Source organism: Magnolia sinica, chromosome 5, assembly GCF_029962835.1.
Source record: "Magnolia sinica isolate HGM2019 chromosome 5, MsV1, whole genome shotgun sequence".
NCBI classification, from domain to species: Eukaryota; Viridiplantae; Streptophyta; class Magnoliopsida; order Magnoliales; family Magnoliaceae; genus Magnolia; species Magnolia sinica.
In genome coordinates, this window is record NC_080577.1 from 97,586,403 (window position 1) to 97,607,694 (window position 21,292).

The following is a 21,292-nucleotide window of genomic DNA, read 5'->3' on the forward strand; positions in this document are numbered from 1 at the left end:
TCTTGATCTCTAATACATAATTACTATTAGCATGAACTCATTACGTATTAGATATCAAGAGCTCTAATACATATTTACTAAGATGAACTCATTTTTAGGCGTTTACCAAACGGGACCTTAGTTTTGAATCAAATCTCCACCACCATTTGGAGAGGCACGCCTAATTCTTCTCATTGAGACGCCTTATTCTGAACCACCGAATTTATGAACATCAACCCATTTGATCAAATAATAGTGTTTTCTTTCACCTCTTTCCTCAAAAAGGAAGTCCTTCTAATTCTTTTCTGAAGTTTTATCAATTGAACGAGCAATTTGGAAAAAAAAGAAGAAAAGAAGAGGTAATAGATAGCTGGGCAGGATTCAATTAAGGTAATGTGTTTCCAAAAGAAAGATAATTGTGCTTCTAGTTGTCTGGATATTTCTTGAACTTAACTACAATCAAATCTCAAATCGATTTCAAGTGAGGCTCAGCCCCAATCGGGAGACTGAGCTAAATCAAAGGTTGCAAGAGCTACATCCCAACAGATGCACTAGATTACCACAACTTCATTGTTGAGGCCAATCCCAATAGATTACCAATGTTAATGACTAGGCCCAAGACCACGGATCCATTTGAGATTTATGATCTGAATATTGGATGCCCCACATGGACAAATGTATGATCTACGAATTGGAGCTCCTCTACCTTAAGAAAAGCTTCCTGAGGCCTTCCACCATGATGCCAATGTGAAAAAAAAGTGGGTCTGCCTTGCTGAGGGCCTTGCAAGCTATAGAAGAAACCGATTGGCAAGTCACTTAGGGCCTGTTTGATTTTCCAAATTCAGGGTAAATACCCTGTAAATAGCCAATTATTACAATTTCACCTGTTTGAAAATACCAGGGTATTCCTGCTTTGAAAAACGGTCCAAAATGATTGGCATAAATTTGTGGACCCCACCGTCATGTATATGACGTATCACATATCCGCATTGTCCATCCGTTTTACCATAACATTTTGAGGCATGAGCTGAAAAATGAGAAAAATCCAACATTCAAGTGGCCCACACCAAAGTAAACAGTGGCCCCAAGAAGTTTTTAACGGTAAGTGTTCGATTACATTTTTACTGTGGTGTGGTCCACTTGAACTTTGAATCTGCCTCATTTTTTGGCTCATGCCCTAAATTCAGTTGGCATGATGGATGGACGGTGTGGATAATCCACATACATCATGGTGGGCCCCCCCTATATTTGGCAGCCTCAATTTTTGCGTTGAAAAAAGTAAGAGTCAAATCAACATAGGTAACGATGAAGGCAATTACCCAAGGAAATAATTATTGCCCATTTCCACTGCATTTGCATTTACCTGAGAAAATCAAACATGCCCTTAGGTGAGTAGAGAAGTGGAAGAAATGCACCCTCAAGTTCATCACTTCCATGCATTCTCAATCCATTGGCAATCAGAATACCATGTTGATTGGGACTTTGTTGATTGTATGTTTGGCTGTATGTGATTTAAGTATAGATGGGACATGATGGATACAAAGCCCCCATTGACATAGTGTAGCTAAATGTATTGTGTTTTGAAAAACGTGCCTTGGAAACAGGAAATGTGCTCGTGTTAAAATATTTTATAAAGACTAGAAATGAGAAGAAAAGGTCTGAGGTCCTCGTGTGTAGTATGATAATAAATCCTCTTGAAGCTGGCTGACATGGTTTGACAGGGGCCAGTCTAAGCCAATTTTTTTAAATAAATAGATTTTTTTTTTTTTAAAAAAAAAAAAAGAAAAGAAAAGAAAAGAAAAGAAGCTGAGTTCTTCAAAGTCTATTAGAGCATGGCAAAAACGTGGATTCTTTTTTTTTTTTTTTATGAAAGATGACTGCAATTTTACTATTAGAATGCGCCAAGGTGGTGCATGAAACACAGAACCCTATAATGAAAGGAGAAAAGAAAAATTACAAGACTCCGTCATCTTGGAGGAGGCCCATTCCACAACATACAACTTTGCCTTACAAAAGACCTCAAAAGCTGAGGTCCTCACATCCTGAAACCAGCTTCCATTTCTCTCCCCCTACACAGCACATGGGGAAGCTACAAGGGCCAGCCGCCAGCCATCTTTGTTTTCTCTTCGGGCCCTATCCCATGCCAGGCCAGAAAGTAGTCCCCAACTGAACCTGGCATCATCCCATGGACATGGAACAGACCACCGAACTTCTTCCAAATTTCCTGGGCAAAAGGGAAATGTGTAAAAAGGTGTTTGACCGATTAAGCATCTCCCATACAGATCGCACGTATGGGTTGATTATTTCAAATGCATCTAATGGTGTCTTCCAAATGCATACAACCAAAATCATGGTGCAGTGCAGTTACAGCACATTACATGCACTGATGTGAAAGCAATGCTAATAGAAATAAGTGCATTTGGGTTTCCTTTTTGGTAAATGCTTATATGCATATTCTTTTATTCATCGCACATCTTATTTAATGTGACAAAAAAAAAAATTTACACCCATCAAATATGCAAAATATTCATTACATTGCTGAGTTGATTTTTGATGCAGGTCCGCCATCTTGAACTTAAGAAGGAGAAGGAGGTTGAGAGGGGGAGCCTTGTAAAGTTTTTGTCTGATGCAATATCAACACAGTTTAGGAATCTCTCAATCTGGAATTGAGCATGTTGGTAGTCACGCCTTATCAGTTGTAAGGATTCTTGTTGAACTTTGCCATAAAGCTTTTATTCTTAATAGAGTAACCATATGTCTTCAAGTACATGTTTCAAACAAGGTTGGCCGACTCGGCAAGTTGGACTCGGGACTTGCTTGAGTTGACACGGTTTTGATGCCCCACCAAGTTTTTTAAAAAAATGGTGCAAACTCTGTGGTGGTGAAAAAGTAACAAGGATAGAGCTATTTTTCCTAAGTTTTTTTGACTGGGAGACTTTCCTGAGTCACCGAAGTGTGAATCATGTAGTCTAAAAGCTAAGGTTTTGTGCACATAACTTGCCCGAGTCCATGGTGTCAACTTGGAAGTTGGGGTTTTATGTGTTTAGTTTACAGCTTTTTAAGTAAATCCAACTATTAAGGAGTCAATCTCTCTCTCTCCAGGGTGATGCAACGACTGGCACCATCCATCTCTCGACAACACATGGCAGATGCAACAACTGTTACCATCCATCTCTCGACAACACATATGGCCTGGTGATGCTTCAATCTGTGTCGTCCATCTCTCAACAGATAACTTGGCATACTGATGCACTAATCGGTGTTGTCCATCTAATGATCTCTGGAATGTGATAATGGAACATGACTTGTGATTTTGTAAGTCATACAGTAATTTTTAACATCTGCATGTAGTTTTTATACTTACAAAATTATTTGATTAGAAGAAATCATGACTTGCTCTAGTCATTGTGTTGACTTGCCCAAGTCAAATTTTGTAGGTGCACCGAGTCCAAGTCTGAGTTTGCCAAGCTCGATTCCAAATATGAGAAGGTACTAGTCCTATTATTGACAAGTTTAATATTTTTGCTTATTTTTCTTATAGACAAATAATTCATGTTTTTGGTGATTGTATGAATAGACTCATCTGTTATCAACTTGTAAAATGGTTTTTCCTGATTTTTTATTTTTTTTTTCGGGGTTGGGGGTTTTAAATTTTCTGATGCAAGAACAGGAATCAGAAAACAAGCCATTTCATTTTTACTCGGTTCCCAATGGCTAAACTAGGTCTTGAATCCCGAGTCTTGGCAGGAAGTTGTTTATGTACGACTGAAGTGCACTACATCTTGCTAATATCAAGAACCTCATCTAGGTAGTCTCACCTACCTCCATAGAGCTACACCTTTACAACTTGCCCTTTAGTTAATTGCCTTCATTTCCTAAAGTAATTAGAATGCTGGAAATACTATGAAAACTGTGTAAAGCCTTCAAGAAACTGGAGCTTTTACTTGAACCCTTAACTCCCAAGTCCCAACAGCACCTGCATAGGCTACTCTCAAGTCTCACCTGATTAGTTTTGTCTCCAATCAAATTGTTGAAGTTGTGATAGTGTTAAGAGTATTGTCAAGTTCAAGCAGGAGTCTTGTGTAGCTTAGGTTTTACATTTCAAATGATAAGTAGGTGATGAGGACATCACATCATGTACACCTTTGCATACATATCAGAGGAGGCGGTGGGCCGCACTGATTTCTCTGTAGCTAGGCGAGTGTCCATGTTCATGTTGAAGACCCAATGTGCATGTGCGAGCATCTGGAGGACCCCACACTGGGAAGATGCAAATGGGTTGCTTTAGGGAGTAATTTGGACCGTTGAATTTTAGGGATGTGACGATTGGACCATTGATCGTGAACCATTCTCAGCATTATAGGACATAGTTATGTTTTAGGATTTAATTTATGATTGATTTATGCTTTGGACACCTTATGAGTGATTTTATTTGTTTTTTCATTAGACTATGGTTATTTTGGTCAAAGTCATTGCAACAGGGTTTAATTTATAAATTTGAAAAGTCTTGAGGGGGGGGGGGGGGAGGGGTTGTGTCCTCTTTAATGGTTTTTGCTAAACAAAAAAGAAGAATAAGAAGAAGAATTTCATCTTTCTTTTTTCTTTTTCTATTCTTCATGAGATGTGAAGAAGCCTTCCACGTGATTTGGAAGAGATATTGGTGCGAGGCCGATCTTCCATCAACGAGGGTGGGGTTCTCATCTATCCCTTCGAGTTATTCATTACAAGGTATTTGTTACAATTTTCAATTTCTCCCATCCTGATTCCTCATAACCCCTTGCAAACTTTTTCAAATATTCTCCTTCATAGTCCTCACATCAAACCCGAATTTGGGAGCCAAAACCCTACCCTACCGAACCCGCATGTGTGACCGTACGGCTACACATGTGAAGGGTTGGCCATACGATTCCCCTTCATTCCATTTGTTTCCTTCTCTTTTCTCATCAAAACCCTCTCCATTCCCCCATCCAAACCCAAACCCTAACACCCGATTCCAAAAATCCCCAATTACAACAATAATCCCAAAGCCTAATTCCCACATTCCCTTCATTCTTCTTAAATCCATAGCCCACAACTATCCAAAACCCTAATTCCCCTCTAATTAAAGCCTAAACAAACAATCCCTTTACCAAATTTACCCAATTAAACCCTAATTTCAAGTTTTCTCCAATTTCCCTAAATCCTACCTTTACCCACACCCAAATCTAGTAAACCCTAGGTAGTATTGGACTTCCCTCTTTAAAATAGGCCTAACCCTATGCTATGTGGATGTTTCTACGTCCATTAGATCCTATTTTCCCATATTTAATGGTCTTGCAGGATGATGTTTGGCAACCTAGGCATAAACTATGCATGATCTCCTTTTGGAATCTTGGTATTTGTGACGATGGTAGTAACTTTGTGATTTTCATTAATTAATTTAATTTTGCAGATTTAAGTCTCACATTATTTGAGTTCGTGCATTGGTCCTACATCAAATTTGGTATCGGAGACCATTTGTTTAGCATAGGATTTTTGTGTTGCACTTAGGTTACAGTCACATCTATGATTAGTAGAGCGTACATTGCATATATGATCTAGGATCATATTGCTGATTTTTGTTCATAGTTTGGAGTATTCGCGTTTTCCACTTATACCAGTGCTAAATTTTTAGCGTAGTAATCTCAAGTTGTCACCTTGCTGAATTTTCAGTTTGTAACTTTTATATTACGCTCTGAATTTTTAGTTTGATACTTTTATATTACGCTTTGAATTTTCAATTTGGTACTCAGATTATCGTATTGCTGAATTTTCAATATGATATTTGAGGGTGACAACTTGCTGAATTCCTAGGTTAGTGTTTCTAGTGTCCAGTTTAATCTCTAGGTTGGTTTTATCTTTATCATAACATTATCCCAGAATTTAGGTTTTCCTATTAGAGTTTCCTTGTGTATGCCTACTCATTTTGGACGTGGCTTTGGTCTACAACCCACAATGAATTTAGCGCAAATGGCCGAAGCCCTTAATGCTACCAACCACCATTTGATAGCCATTGAGGTGCACAATAAAACCACCGCTACTCAATTGACCGTGACCAATGTGAGCATCAATCAACTTGAGACCTCCCTACAGGCAAACCCCGATGTTGGGGAAGATGTTCAATCTCAAGCTGGAGATCAAGTTGATAGGTGAGGGCATGGTCGAGCACAAGTACAACCACAACGTGAGGAACATCATGACCATCACGATCTAGACGCGCAAGTCATGAAGGGTGTAAAAGTTGAGGCTCTTAATTTTGATGGTTGCTTGAACTCCAAAGCATTCTTGATTCGGTGACAAACATGGACCACTATTTTGAGTGGTATCATTTGTCCGATGCCCGTCGAGTGAGATTTGCCAAGATGAAGCTGGTGGGCTAGGCCAAACTTTTTTGGACCAACATGCAGCGTAAAATTGAAAGGAGAGGAGAATCCCCAGTTGCGCACTAGGATGAGATGAAAGAGGTCCTTAAAGAAAAGTATCTCCCTCTCTCTCATCGCTAGAGGCTCCTAGACTAGTGGCAAGCCTTGCACCAAGGATCTATGACTGTGTCAAATTACATTGCCAAGTTCGAGTAATACATAATGCGATGTGACATTGAGGAGGACCCGATAATTACATTGTTCATATTCAAGATGGGCCTCCGATTTGAGTCCAACGAGAACTTTATTCTCGTGATGTTGGCACATTGGAGCACATATACCAAGTGGTGCAAGATATCGAGTACTATCTCAAAGCACCAGTTGGTAGGTGTTATGACTCTTGAGATTCAAGTGTCAAGACTTATCCTCAAGGGACTAAGCCTAACATGGGGAGTCAATCCAAGCCCTAAGTTGGTTCCCTGTCCAACCCTAGAGATATCAAAGGAAAATGGATGACAAGTGCTACCTATAGGGGAGTTGAGCAAACGCGATGCTTCAATTTCCATGGATTTGGTCACTTTGTGCATTAGTGTCCCTTGAAAGAGAGGAACAAGGCCTTAGTATTGGCAAAGGTGAGGAAGATGGAGATGAACTGGGCGATTTCGAAGAAGTCTATCATCCTAATTTCACTGGTGCTAGTGATGAGGAAGTAGAGGAAGAAGAGACCACACCGCTTGCAGTAGTCAGGTGCGCCTTAACCCATGCTAAGGAGAGAATGATGACTAGCGTCGGACTACGATTTTTTACACCTATGCAAAATGTGGGGAGAAGAATTGAAAGTTGATCATCGATAGTGGTAACCGTACAAATGTGGTCTCCACTAGCACGTTATCCCATTTGGGTTTGAAACCCGAACCGCACCCTCAACTTTATAGAGTTTCATGGGTTGACGGAGATGAACTAGCGTTGGACTACGGAGATGAACTGGGCGATTTCGAAGAAGTCTATCAGCCTTATCACCGATGCTAGTGATGAGGAAGTAGAGGAAGAAGAGACCAAAGAATGATGACTGGCGTCGAACTACGGAGATGAACTGGGCAATTTCGAAGAAGTCTATCAGCCTAATATCACCGGTGCTAGTGATGAGGAAGTAGAGGAAGAAGAGACCACATCACTTGTAGTAGTCAGGTGCGCCTTAACCCATGTTAAGGAGAGAATGATGATTGGCGTTGGGCTACGATTTTTTACACCTATGCAAAATGTGGGGAGAAGAATTGAAAGGTGATCATCAATAGTGGTAACTGTACAAATGTGGTCTCCACTAGCACGTTATCCCATTTGGGTTTGAAACCCGAACCGCACCCTCAGCACTATAGAGTTTCATGGGTTGACGCATCTTCCATGCCTGTTACCCAGTGATGTCTCATGCTTGTTCACTTTGGATCCTATTCAGATTCGTTGTGGTGTGACGTTTTGCCTATGGATGTTTGACACATCATTTTGGGATGACCTCGGTTATTTGACTGCAATGTGACGATATATGGTCTCTCGAATGTGTGTTCACTCATGCATCAGGGCAAGAAAATCATTGTAGTTCCTCTCCCACCAAAAAGCAATGCAGAGAAGAAGGCTGAGGGAAAGTCGAATAATCCAAGGGATACGAGGAGATCCCAACCTAAGTCTCTCCATGTTATCAACGTCAAGGAATGAGAGAGAGAGAGAGAGAGAGAGAGAGAGAGAGAGAGAGAGAGAGAGGCTAAGGTGGATTTGATGGTGTACACCTTAGTGGCTAGAGAAGTTACACTTGAGGTTAGTGTAGAGGGACCACGTGAGGTGAATCCAATTATGGATGATTTTCATGATGTATTCCTAGAGGACTTAACAGATGAGCTCCCACCCACGAGGGACATCCAGCATGCCATTTATCTTGTCCCTGGGGCGACTTTACCAAACCTTCCTCATTATCGAATGAACCCTACGAAGCATGCAAAGTTAAATAAGCAGGTAGATGAGCTCCTTAGGAAGGGTTTCATTCAACAGAGTTAAAGTTCGCGTGCCTTGCGGCATTTCTTACACCTAAGAAAGACGGCACATGGCGCATGTGTGTGGACAGTAGAGCTATCAATAAAATCACGATCAAGTACTGGTTTCCCAAACCGCGTCTTAATGATATGTTAGACATGATGGCCGGTGCCACCATCTTTTCGAAGATTGACCTCAAGGGCGGGTATCACCAAATACGTATACGCCCAGGAGATGAATAAAAGGCAACCTTTAAGACAAAGGATGGGCTATACAAGTGCCTAGTCATGCCCTTTAGCTTGACTAACGCCCCAAGCACATTTATGAGAGTGATGACCTAGGTGTTGAGACCCTTTACAGGTAAGTTCCTTGTGATATATTTTGATGACATTCTTATATATAGCACATCGAAGGAACGGCATCTCCACCATCTGAGGCAAGTTCACGGGGTCCTCAGAATTGAAAAGTTTTATGCTAACCTTAAGAAGTGCACATTCATGTCAAAGAGCATTATCTTTTTAGAGTTCATGGTATCATCTGAGGGCATGAGAGCAGATCTCGAGAAGGTCAAGGTTATAATTGAGTGGCTTGAACTGCACAATATTCACGAGGTGCAAAGCTTTCAATGCTTAGCAACTTTTTATACACGATTCATTAGAGGGTTTGGTTCCATCATGGCTCCCATCATGGATTGCATAAAGAAATGAGAGTTTGTATGTACTAAACTGCCTCTAAAGCATTTAAGGAGATTAAGGGCAAGATAAGCGAAGCTTCCATCATGCGCCTTCCAGACTCTTCTAAAGTCTTTGAAGTTGCATGTGATGCATCTAGAGTAGGTATAGGTGGATGCTTAGTCAAGAAGGGCATCCTGTTGCTTATTTTAGTGAGAAGTTGAATGAGGCAAAGCAACAGTATTCCACCTATGACAAAGAGTTCTATGCAGTCGTCCAATACTTGCGCCTTTGGCGGCATTATTTACTACCGCAAGAATTTTTCTTGTTCTCTGACCACAAGGCCTTGCGTTACCTCGGTTCCCATAAGAAACTAAACCCTAGGCATGCTAGATTAGTCCAATTTCTTCAGGAATATTTTTTCGTCCTTAAACATAAGGTCGGGGTCGAGATCAAACTTGATGATGCCCTTAGTCGTCATGTGGCGCTAATCCAGAGTATGAGTGTGGAAGTGACTGGGTTTGAGCAACTGAGATAAGAGTATCCTACATGTCCAGACTTTGGTAAGTTGTATACTTCACTACGTGATGGTCAGTCGAGCGAAAGTTGCGGGTTTTTCATCATTGAAGAGTTCCTATTTAAGGGTGGTAGACTCTACATTCCTTGTACTCCCTTCGTGATTTCCTAGTTTATGAACTTTATGCAAGAGGGGTAGCCGGTCATTTGGGAAGGGACAAGATCATTGGCCTTGCGGAGGATAGGTTTTATTGGCCAAGTCTCAAGTGAGATGTAGCCAAGATAGTTGGGCAGTGCAAGACTTGTCAACTCGCGAAGCAGAGAAAGCAAAATATAGGATTGTTTACGCCTTTGCTAGTGCCCCATGCTTCGTGGTAGGACATTAGTATGGATTTCGTGTTGGGTTTACCTAAGACATTAAGAAACAAGATTCCGTATTTGTGGTTGCGGACCGTTTTTCCAAAATGGCTTATTTTATTCTGTGCTCAAAAACGTCAGATGCCCCCAATGTGGCTAAACTTTTCTTTGGGGAGTTAGTGCATTTACATGGTCTACTATGACCATAGTATCTAATCATAATGTACGTTTTATGAGATTTTTTTAAGACACTTTGGCACATGATGGAGACAAGACTTCAATTTTCATTTGCCTATCATCCTCAAATAGATGGTCAAACCGAGGTCGTCCATAAGAGTCTTGGAAATTTGCTTAGATGCCTTGTGGGTGATCACGTCAGAACTTGGGATGCTATAAGCAACTTGGGATGCTATTTTGCTTATAGCCGAGTTAGCATATAATAGTTCCATTAATAGGTCCATAGGCCTGAGTTTGTGCATGGTTATAAACCTAGAAAACCCGTAGATCTCATACCTATGTATGTGTCTCATAGGCCATCTGAGTCAGCACATGAGTTTGCACGTCACATACATGAGTTGCATGGTGAGATCAGGAAGCAGATTAACTTGAGTAATGAAAAATATAAAGCACTTGTTGATTCTCATTTCAAATTTCAGGAATTTCAAGGAGGAGATTATGTCATGGTTTGTATGAGGCCTAAATGTTTCCCATGTGGCTGTTAAAAAATTGCTAGTGCATAGTGTAGGACCATACAAAATATTGTAGAAACTGGGTAGTAATGCATATGTAGTAGACCTTCCACCTACCATGGGAATAAGCTCTACTTTTAATGTGGAAGATTTAGTACGATAGAAAGGTCTTGCTATTTCACCTTCTGATATATTTTCAGACCCTCCCACCGACCATGATCCAATCCCTAACGTATGTCCCCTACCTAACCAATCATCCCAGCCTTTGCCACCCTTACCCTCCTTGCATGCTCAAAGTGAACAAGTCGAAAATATACTGGATGCGCAAGCGGTTTCCACTCGCCATAGGGGATTTCAGAAATTCCTCGTCAAGTGGAAACACAAGCTGATTTCAGATAGCACCTGGATTACAGAGGCAGAGCTGCAAACTTTGGATCTTGACCTCCTGGAGTGTTACAGGAGTTTTTTTCCACCAAAGGCGAACTCTTCTGAACTAAGGAGAGTTGATGAGCACATCACATCACATACACCTTTGCATACCAATCAAAGGAGGCGGGCCGCACCGATTTCTCTATGGCTAGGCAAGTATCCATGTTCATGTTGAAGACCCCATGTACATGTGCGAGCATTTGTAAGACCCCACATTGGGAAGATGCACATGGGTTGCTTTAGGGAGTGATTTGGTGCGTTGGATCACATGGATTACATGATCGTGGCCCATTCTCATCATTACAGGACATACTTATGTTTTAGGATTTAGTTTATAATTGATTTAGCTTTGGACACCTTATGAGTGATTTTATTTGTTTTTCATTAGACTAGGGTTATTTTGGTTGAAGTCATTAAAGAGGGGGGGGGGGGGTTTAGGGTGAAGAAGCCGAAACCCCACATGAGATGCGAAGAAGCCTTCCATCAACGAGAGCATGAGGTTCTCATCTATCCCTTCGAGTTCTTCATTATAAGGTATTTGTTACAATTTTCAATTTATCCCATCTTGATTCCTCATAACCCCTTCCAAACTTTTTCAAACATTCTCATTTATCATTCTCACATCAAACCTGGCCTTGGGAGCCAAAACCCTACCCTACCAAACCCACATGTGCGACCATATGGCCATACATGTGAGCACGTAGGGCTGGCCGTACGATTCCCCTTCATTCCATTTGTTTCCTTCTCTTTTCTCATCAAAACCCTCTCAATTCCCCCATCCAAACCCAAACCCTAACACCCGATTCCAAAAATCTCCAATTACAACAATAATCCCAAAGCCTAATTCCCACATTCCCTTCCTTCTTCTTAGGGCGTGTTTGGGCAGTGGGATTAGAAGGGATTAGGTGGGATGGGATTCATCTAGTCCTGTGTCAATTCCACTCCATGTTTGGGAAGAATGGAAAAGCTTGGAATTAGATTAGATGGAATTACATTGGGTCCCATGCCAATTTCACTCAATGTTAGCAAGTTGTGTAGGTCCCACCATGATGTGTGGGCTATATCCACACTATCCACCCATTTTTCGAGATTATTTTAGAGCATGGGCTAAAAAATCAGGTAAATCTAAAGCTCAAGTGGACCCCACCATAGAAAGCAACGGGGATTGAATACTTACCGTTGAAAACTTCTTTGGGGCCACATAAGTTTTGGATCTACCTCATTTTTAGGCCCATGCCATAAAATGAGGTTACAAAACAAATGAACGGTTTAGATATAACACGTGTGTTATTCTCAGTAATTTCAAATGATGGTGGGTATATCCATTCAATGTACCATCGTATTATCAACAAAGCATGGCATTAATCTTATCCCATGGCAACAGGGGACAATCCCTGCCATGGGTAATAATTATGTTTTTTGAATCCCATCCCACCTAATTCCTTCTAATCCCACCGCCCAAACACGCCCTTAAATCCATAGCCTCCAACTATCCAAAACCCTAATTCCCCTCTAATTAAAGCCTAAAGAACCAATCTCTTTATCCAATTAAACCCTAATTTCAAGTTTTCCCCAATTTCCCTAAACCCTAGGTAGTATTAGACATTCTCTTTAAAATAGGCCTAACCCTATGCTATTTGGATGTTTCTACATCCATTAGATCCTAGTTTCCCATATTTAATGGTCTTATAAGATGATGCTTGGCAACCTAGGATTAAAATATGCATGATCTCCTTTTGGAATCTTGGTATTTGTGATGATGGTAGCAAACTTTGTGATTTTCATTAATTAATTTAATTTTGCTGATTGATCTCTCACATTATTTGAGTTCGTGCATTGGTCCTACATCAGTAGGTGCTTCAAATAATGTTGGGTTTTTTTTTCTTTTTTTTATGTATGTAGTTGATGGTAAGTGGTAGGGTGATTGTATTGGGCATTGGGTAGCTTGGTGAAAATTGTTTCTCTTTCTTTTCTTTTCTTTTTCTTTCTTTCTTTCTTTCTTTATTTGTTATTTTTTTGTGCATGCTTTCAACTCTCTTCAGCTTCTGTTTAACAATTTCTTAGTCTCTTCATATCAAGGTGTCCCGTATCGGTATCGGTTAGTGTAACGGTGCCCTCCAAAACCGATACGGATACGGGGGCATAACGGCGATACAGGGCGTAACGGCCCGTAACGGCGCAAAATTTTTTTTTTTCCCAAAAAAATATGAAAAAATATGGATTAAATCCGGAATATTCTAAGCATTCTAAATATGCATTCATTTATATATTGGAACATGTTTATGGTGGTGTAACGGTCCACTCTTTGGTTAGAAGTTGTATCGGACTATCTGATGAATTTATGAACCAGATAACCTGAATTTGACTACAAAATTCATATATTTAATTTTCTAACTATCTACTATCAATGATAGATATATTAGAATGAATGTAATATGAAAATATCTTACATTTAGGTGTTTGCAATTATTTTTGAGGGCTAAAATTCATGCGTAAATAGAAAAAAAAATATAAAATGGCAACCCAAATATGTAAAATGCACATTAACATGTTCTACTATGATTAACACATCGTATGGCATCATTAAAACAGCAAAAAAATCATTAAAAAATGATTTTTCGAATTTTCAAAAAAAGGGCCGAAATAAATGCGTAAATAGAAAAAAATATTTAAAAAAATATAAAATGGCACCCCAAATATGTAAAATGCACATTAACATGTTCTACTATGATTAACACATCATATGGCATCATTAAAACAGCAAAAGAATCATTAAAAAATGATTTTTTGAATTTTCAAAAAAAGAGCCGAAATAAATACGTAAATAGAAAAAAATATAAAATGGCACCCCAAATCTGTAAAATGCACATTAACATGTTCTACTATGATTAACACATCATATGGCATCATTAAAACAGCAAAAGAATCATTAAAAAATGATTTTTTGAATTTTCAAAAAAAGAGCCGAAATAAATACGTAAATAGAAAAAAAATATAAAATGGCACCCCAAATCTGTAAAATGCACATTAACATGTTCTACTATGATTAACACATCATATGGCATCATTAAAACAGCAAAAGAATCATTAAATCATTAAAAAATGATTTTTCGAATTTTCAAAAAAATGGCCAAAATAAATGCATAAATAGAAAAAAATATTAAAAAAATATAAAATGGCACCCCAAATCTGTAAAATGCACATTAACATGTTCTGCTATGATTAACACATCAAATGGCATGATTAAAACAGCAAAACAACCATTAAAAATTAATTTTTCGAATTTTAAAAAAAGGGGCCAAAATTCATGCGTAAATAGAAAAAAATATAAAAAAAATTATTAAATGGCATCCCAAATCTGTAAAATACACATTAACATGTTCTACTATGATTAACACATCATATGGCATGATTAAAACAACAAACATATTAAAAAAAGTATAAATACTTATTTTTGACGAATTTCTGAAAAATGGCCCACCGAGCTTGATTCAAGAAAATCCGTAATATAATACGTTTTTATCTCAAATACTTAGCCAAGGTTGGTCGAAATTAGTAGTAGGAATGAGAAGCAGTTTGGAAGCAAGAGGTTTCAAAAAAAAGCAAAAACAGGGCTTAAAATGAAAAAAAAAAAAGTTACCAATACGGGCCCATAATGGGCCCGTATCAGTTGATACGGGTACAAAATCGGGTAATGGCCGATACGACCCCAAAACGCGTAACGGTTTCCATCGTTACCGTTATGTATCGGCCGTAACGGCCAATACGTAACCGTTTTGGCACACCCTGCTTCATATTCTACAGCTTTGCAAATGGCTTGTAGTCATTGTTTCACCTATCTTGCGGTCATGGTGGTTATTCGCGATGCAAGTTTCCCTGTGTGTAAATCCAAGCACTGCTGCTATAACCATGAATGTGAGCTCAAATGCAACTAGTAGTATTAGAACGAACCAATTCTTGGGAGAAAACCATACAAGGGCTAGGTACGTGATTGGATACTCTTGGACCAGTTGAAGTGTGCATCATAGCATAATGCTCAATATTTGGGGAATATTGAATGATGAAGATGGGAGATGCAGGTTTCATGTTGCTAAAGAGACTTGACAACTGAAATTATGAGCTATGGAAGTTGCGTTTGGAGTTGTATCTAGACATCACATGCGGGTTGAACATAAAGCCACCGTATCTTGTGCAGAAAACCAAGCGTGATGCCAAGGCTGGGAAAACATTGCATACCTTGAAGCAATCAGACTTGGTAGATGATATGCTACCATGCATCTTGGAATAACACAAAAGCAAGTGTATGATACTTTTTTAAAAAAGATTGAATATTATTAAAGAGAGCAAAAGCAACCCAAAAGATAAACAAAATAGGTAGACAAAAAGAAAAAAAAAAAAACCGTAGAAGAAAACCAACTATACAACTCGAAAAACAAAAACAACAGAAGAAAGCAATCAAACCAAAAGCCTCCCACTCGTCTAGCATATGAGAGGTCAATGAACTCTCAAATAGATTAAGAATCGAAGACCAATCTTTAATATCATGTATGATCAGCCCTGAAACTCTAGAAGAGGGAGCAAAAATGTTGTGAAAGGTTTTGGAATTCCTTTCTTTCCACATCTCCCAAAGGATGGCCATAACACCCAGATGCCTAACAACTTTGAGATCACTGTCGACTCCACCCCCATGTGAAGCGTTTAAAAGACCCGACACCAAATCAGACATGACCCAAGGCGTGTGGAATTTGGCCAGGATAGAAGACCAGAGTTCCAAAGTGAAAGGGTAATGGAGACAGTTTCTTCATTGGCAAGGCATAAGATGCAACATTGGGAAGAATCATGCCCTTGCGCTGAAGATTGTCGACAATAAGTGTTCTCCCCCCAGCAAGGAACCAAACATAGGCCGCAACTTTAGGGGAGTTGTTGTAGAACTAGAAGAAGGAATGAGAGACTGTCTGAGTAGGAGACCTTGCAAGTGTAGGAGCCAAAAGAGGACTTCATCCAAGATAGGGAGTTGGGCACCTCGGGATTAGGCTGAACTCCTTGAAGCATCTTCAGAAGCTCCAACAATTCTTCAACTTCATCCTCCAACAAGAATCTCCTACAAAGAAGACGCCAAGCTCCTAAACCCACATACGAAAAATAGTCAACCACCTTTAAAGAAGGGTTGGAACTGATCCTTAGAAGGCGAAGAAAAACAAAAGCAAGAGGTTTGTCGAGGATCCAACGATCAACCTAGAATCTAATTTTGCTACCATTACCCAGGCTAAAGGAAATTCCTTGAAAGAAGGCTTAAGACTCATAATGGCTTTCCACATGGAAGAGGCTTTATACAAGGAGGATGGTTTGGTGAACCACCCTCCTTCATTGGTGTTGTATTTACAAGCTAAAGTGGTTCTCCACCAAGAGCCCTCATCGTTTCCAAAGTACCGTAGCCATTTACCTAGGAGATCAGATTTCACATATGAGAGGACTTTAATGCATGCACCCCCTTCTAAGTAGGGTTTGCAGACTTCGGACCAGCTAAGGAGGTGGAATTTGTTGTCGTTTGAGTTGCCATTCCACAAGAAATCTCTCCTAAGCTAATCAATTTTGTCTAAAAAGCCTTGGGGTAGCGAAATAAAGAGAGAGTAAAAGGGAAGGTTCGACAAAGCCAATTTGACGAAGGTAAGACGTCCCCCCAAGGATAGGTAGCGGCTCTTCTATGAAGGAAGTTTCCGTTTCAATCCTTTTGATGACAACATCCCAAAGGTGCTTTGCCGGCTTACAAATACGACCAAGAAGACCTAGGTAAGAGAAGGGAAAGGTTCCCACTTTACAACCAATTAAGTCAGTAAATTAGAAAGGGAGGTGGATGGAATATTAATATCCAGAATTTTGCTTTTAAAAATGATTGATTTTGAGACTAGAAATGGCCTCGAAATAACACAAAACCTTCCTGAGGTTAATCACAACGTCGATAGAAGCTTCACAGAAAAGGAGAGTGTCATCTATGTATTGAATGTGGGTAATAGAAGGGCTAGAGTGGGCCACCTTGAAACCCTAGAACAAACCTGTCTTCCCCTTCCCTCAGCATATGACTGAGATCCTCAACAGCAATGGCAAAGAGAAAAGGAGAGATCGAATGACCTTGTCTAAGACCTCTAGAGGATTGGAATAAAAAAAATCCTTTAAGAGAGCCATTAACAAGGACAAAAATAAGTTGAGGAAATACATGATCGAATCCAACCACGCCATTTCAGACCAAAGCCCAAGCGACCTAGGATATAGTCTACGTAATCCCAATCTACCCAATCAAAGGCCTTTTCAATATCGAGCTTGCAAAGTAGCCCTCCTATACCTTCCCTGTAACGAGAATTGACACATTCATGAGCAATAAGGGTGCAGTCTAGGATCTACCTGTTGGCCAGGAAGGTCGCTTGGGCTTCAAAGATGACGTTGAGAGAGCTGGCCTAAATATAGTAGCCGGGACTTTTTACTAAGATTTTGGAAGGGGATCCTAGCAAGCTGATGGGATGAAAGTCCTTAAGGTTCACAGCGCGTTCAATTTTTGGAATTAAAGCTATAACGAAGCTCCAATGGCCTAAGAAATAGAACTCGAAGAGTGAAAATCTGAGAGAAAAATCCACCACATCCTTAATACATCCCAAAACAAATGAAATAAAGCTAATGAAAATCCATAAGGGCCAAGAGATTTGTCACTGTCGAGGGAAAAAAGAAAAACTGCCAATTTAACTTACTCCTTAGAGAAAGGATATTCATTAGCAGAGGCTTCCTCAATTGAAATGTGAGGAAAGTCAAGACAATCTAATCTAGGCCTCAACCGATTCTCAGCAACGAGTAAAGACAAAATAGAAATATGGCAGCGGTGTATGATACTGTATCACAGAGGCGGAGTTTTAGAGATTGGATCTTGACCTTCTTGAGCAATTCCGTAGTTGTGCTTCGCCAGAGGCTAATCTTTCTCAGACAGGGAGGATTGATGTGAACGTCAAACCATCATATAGGGTCTATCAGAGGAGGAGGGCTCAAATGGCAACCCCAGTTTTGTTATGGATGGACGACATCTATATTGGGCCCAACGGGGCACTTTGAAGACCCCACATGCATGAATCGTGCATCTGGAAGACCCCATACTGGGAAGATATATGTGAGTTTCTATTATAGGAACATTAGACCGTTGGCCCATCTGACCATCAAATCATCATTTGCGGGCCATCGGAGCATTGGTCTACTCAGATTTTGGACCACATTGGTCCCTAGTTATAGGTAGGCATTTTTATTTTTATTTTATGTTGGACGTGATTGATAGTTTGGATTGAGATTTGATGATTTAGATTCATTTTTTTGGGTTTGCACATTTTTAATACTAAGGGCATTATTGTAAATTTTACTTTTTGAAACTATAAATAAGAGGGGGGGATGTCCACACCCTAGTCCAAGAATATTGAAGAAAAAAACTCTTTTGTTCTCTTTTCTCTTCCTTGCATGAGATTTACAGGTGAAGGTTTAGACTCTATACGAATTGGAGAGGAGGTGCGAAACCTAGAGGGTGATCCTCATTTATCCCTTCTTCTTCTTCAAAGATAAGTTACAATCTCTCTCTTTTCATTCTCTTCCTATTCAAATCCTAAACCCCATCTCTTCTCTCTATTTCTTCTTCTCAATCCTCCAAACACCCAACCCATCCAAAACCCTAAGCCATGCATCCTTTCCCATGGCCGTATGCACATGCGCACACACGCAAGGCTGTCCATGTGGACAGCCACTTCCCCTTTGTTTTTGCCTTGTTTTTCCCATAAAACCCTCATCCTAGCGCCCTATTTCATCCCTCTTTGAAACCCTAACCCTAATCTTCCCCTAAACCCTAACCCTATGTTTCCTATTTTGAACTCTTATCCCTAAATTGTGTCCAAGACTTGAAAACATTAATCTAGTTGAGTGTTGGGACTATCCTATGCTAGAACGGGATTCTCACATCTCATAAGGACCAATCTTTCATGGTTTTATAGTGATTATGCATGGTGGATGATAACTTTGGTTTATAAACTAGCTAGTTAAATCTGAATTTTCTGATTTGTGGTAGAATACATGGTTTTTAATGCTTGATTTAATTGTAGTAATCTGGAAATTGATCTCATTTATCACTTTAGCTTGGACAACCTTCATCCTACATCAAGTTCACTTGCCCAACTGAATGTAGCAGGCAACTCGGTATCTACTCTCATGTAGCCCAAATTCTTGAGTTCTAATTCATGTGCCAGTATATGTTTGCACTAATCCAACCTGTTGGTACATGTAATTTAAGGACTATAGTTACAGTTGTTTGTTTTTAAGCAAGAAGTCTCTGCCATTCTTGCATTCAGTGTTATCTTGGATTGCTTGCTTGCATCATCGTGACATCGCAAACCGAGGGTATCAACTATTCTCTGTGCCTTTTCTGCCATGTAACTTGTTTCGGCATGCTGTATTCTAGTTTTTTCTTCTGTATTTCAGGTTTGATCAGGTTGGTTAGAAACAGGATAAAAACCAAAACCTGGGTGCCTTCGTAACACTTCTACCAGTGATCATGCTTCCAACTCACCCAATAAGATATTTGACATTCCTGATTGTTTTAGGCTAGTGTGGCAAAACTTGACCCAACCCGAACCCATCCTGGAAAGTCAGGGTTTGGGTCAACCCATTTCACATATGGGTTAGGTTTGGATTTGCTAGGCTGGACCCGGCGGGTCATGAATATTGTCCACCCCTTGCTTCCCCGCTAAATACTAACTAGATATAATATTATAATATAATGTAAGTTATAAAATAAATAAATAAATAAAAACACTAAACTTGGTTATGGTGGCTGTAATTTGGTTAAAGTATGGGTTTAGTTTTATATTGATTCATCCAACCACAACCTCAAAATTTTCTACTTTTCTGTTTTAGTTGGGAGAAATAGAAACCCAAGTGCTTTGCATTTGCTATCACTAATTGTCAACATTGTTTCATTGCCAGTTGCTACAAATATTCATCCATCAAATTATTGAAACTACAAGCATTCAAAGTTACTAGTGTTACTGAAGCCATCATTTTCAAACAGTGATTGGGGTTCCATTGCTGGTGGAGGGATTCGATTGCTAGCCACCGGCAGAGCTAACGCAGCAATCCGGACCACATATTCTGGTGAGATAGTTAGTACACCACAGTGCTCTTTTCTCTTTTATATATGGTTGAAATGTAGTTAGGTAGTTTACTGCTTTTTTTCCCTCTCTTTTTGTTTAGTCATTTTCATTGAAAGAATTAGCCCCAATTGAAAGGGGGGGAAAACAGCAGTGCTGATTTTCTTGTGATTTTGTGAAAATTAGTGTACAGTTGATAATGATGGTTGAATATATATATATATATATATATATATATAAACTTATGTGGATTGAAATCCAGCTTTTCAGCTCATTTGGTGCTGCTTTGTCAGCCACCAGATGGCCACATAAATGGGACCCGGATTTTGCTGGTTGTTGAATGACTGATCACCACAGCCCTGGCACAAGTGGGTTACAAGTTTAGCACATTGGGTGACCGTAAGCAGATGCATTTCATTTCGTAAGAGGAAATTATATTTACACCTGACACCTGATACATACTCCCATTTCCATGACCAAATCCCTCTTTCACTATGAAATAACAAAATGAAATGAAGAAGGGGTGCTTGTAGTGAAAACAAAGGGTCTAAATATGAGCTCCCCAAAATTAAATGTTTGCCGAGGACTTCCTCTTCTTTTTTTTCAACCGTTTGCTGAGGACTTGTTTGGCTCTCTGGAATCTTAAAAGGGGCCATGATCTGTTGTGAATCTGTCTTCAGGGAACAGATTCCTGGGGAAAGAGATGATGCTGTCTATGGTGTTTGGGTACTAGAGAAAGTTATTCTTAGGCATCCAGTTTTTGTGTTTGGATATTGGGATAGGAGAGGTGGCTTTTTGTCTTTTTGAAAAATATAACCCTAGGACGAGAATCCATCCCATGATTTTGCAACCCATCTTGAAGATATGAACCATAAATCATATTTAAACACCCCCCCTCCCCGAAAAAAAATAAAAATAAAAAATCGACTGGATATCCAGACATGTCAGGTTGACTTGAGGACTTCTCGATTCAATATGTAATTATCAAGTTAAGATATTTGAAATAGAATTAGTACTTAAAAATGGCTAAACAAGCAACAGCTACATGGCAGAGCCAGTTGTCAACAATGCATCCATTCCATTGC

The 21,292-nt window shown here is 39.6% G+C and overlaps 1 protein-coding gene across 1 annotated transcript in view; it reads left to right on the plus strand.

The window, feature by feature from the left end:
- The window catches only part of LOC131246372 (eIF-2-alpha kinase GCN2), a 150,736-nt gene extending 130,306 nt beyond the window's left edge, over positions 1 to 20,430 (plus strand). Inside the window, exons 30-33 of the mRNA XM_058246443.1 lie at positions 2,539 to 2,677; positions 3,082 to 3,294; positions 3,417 to 3,468; positions 20,044 to 20,430. Coding sequence (XP_058102426.1) covers positions 2,539 to 2,649 — 111 coding nt within the window. The 3' untranslated portion in view covers positions 2,650 to 2,677; positions 3,082 to 3,294; positions 3,417 to 3,468; positions 20,044 to 20,430. The remainder of the gene's footprint in view (positions 1 to 2,538; positions 2,678 to 3,081; positions 3,295 to 3,416; positions 3,469 to 20,043) is intronic.
- Positions 20,431 to 21,292: the final 862 nt, after the last annotated feature.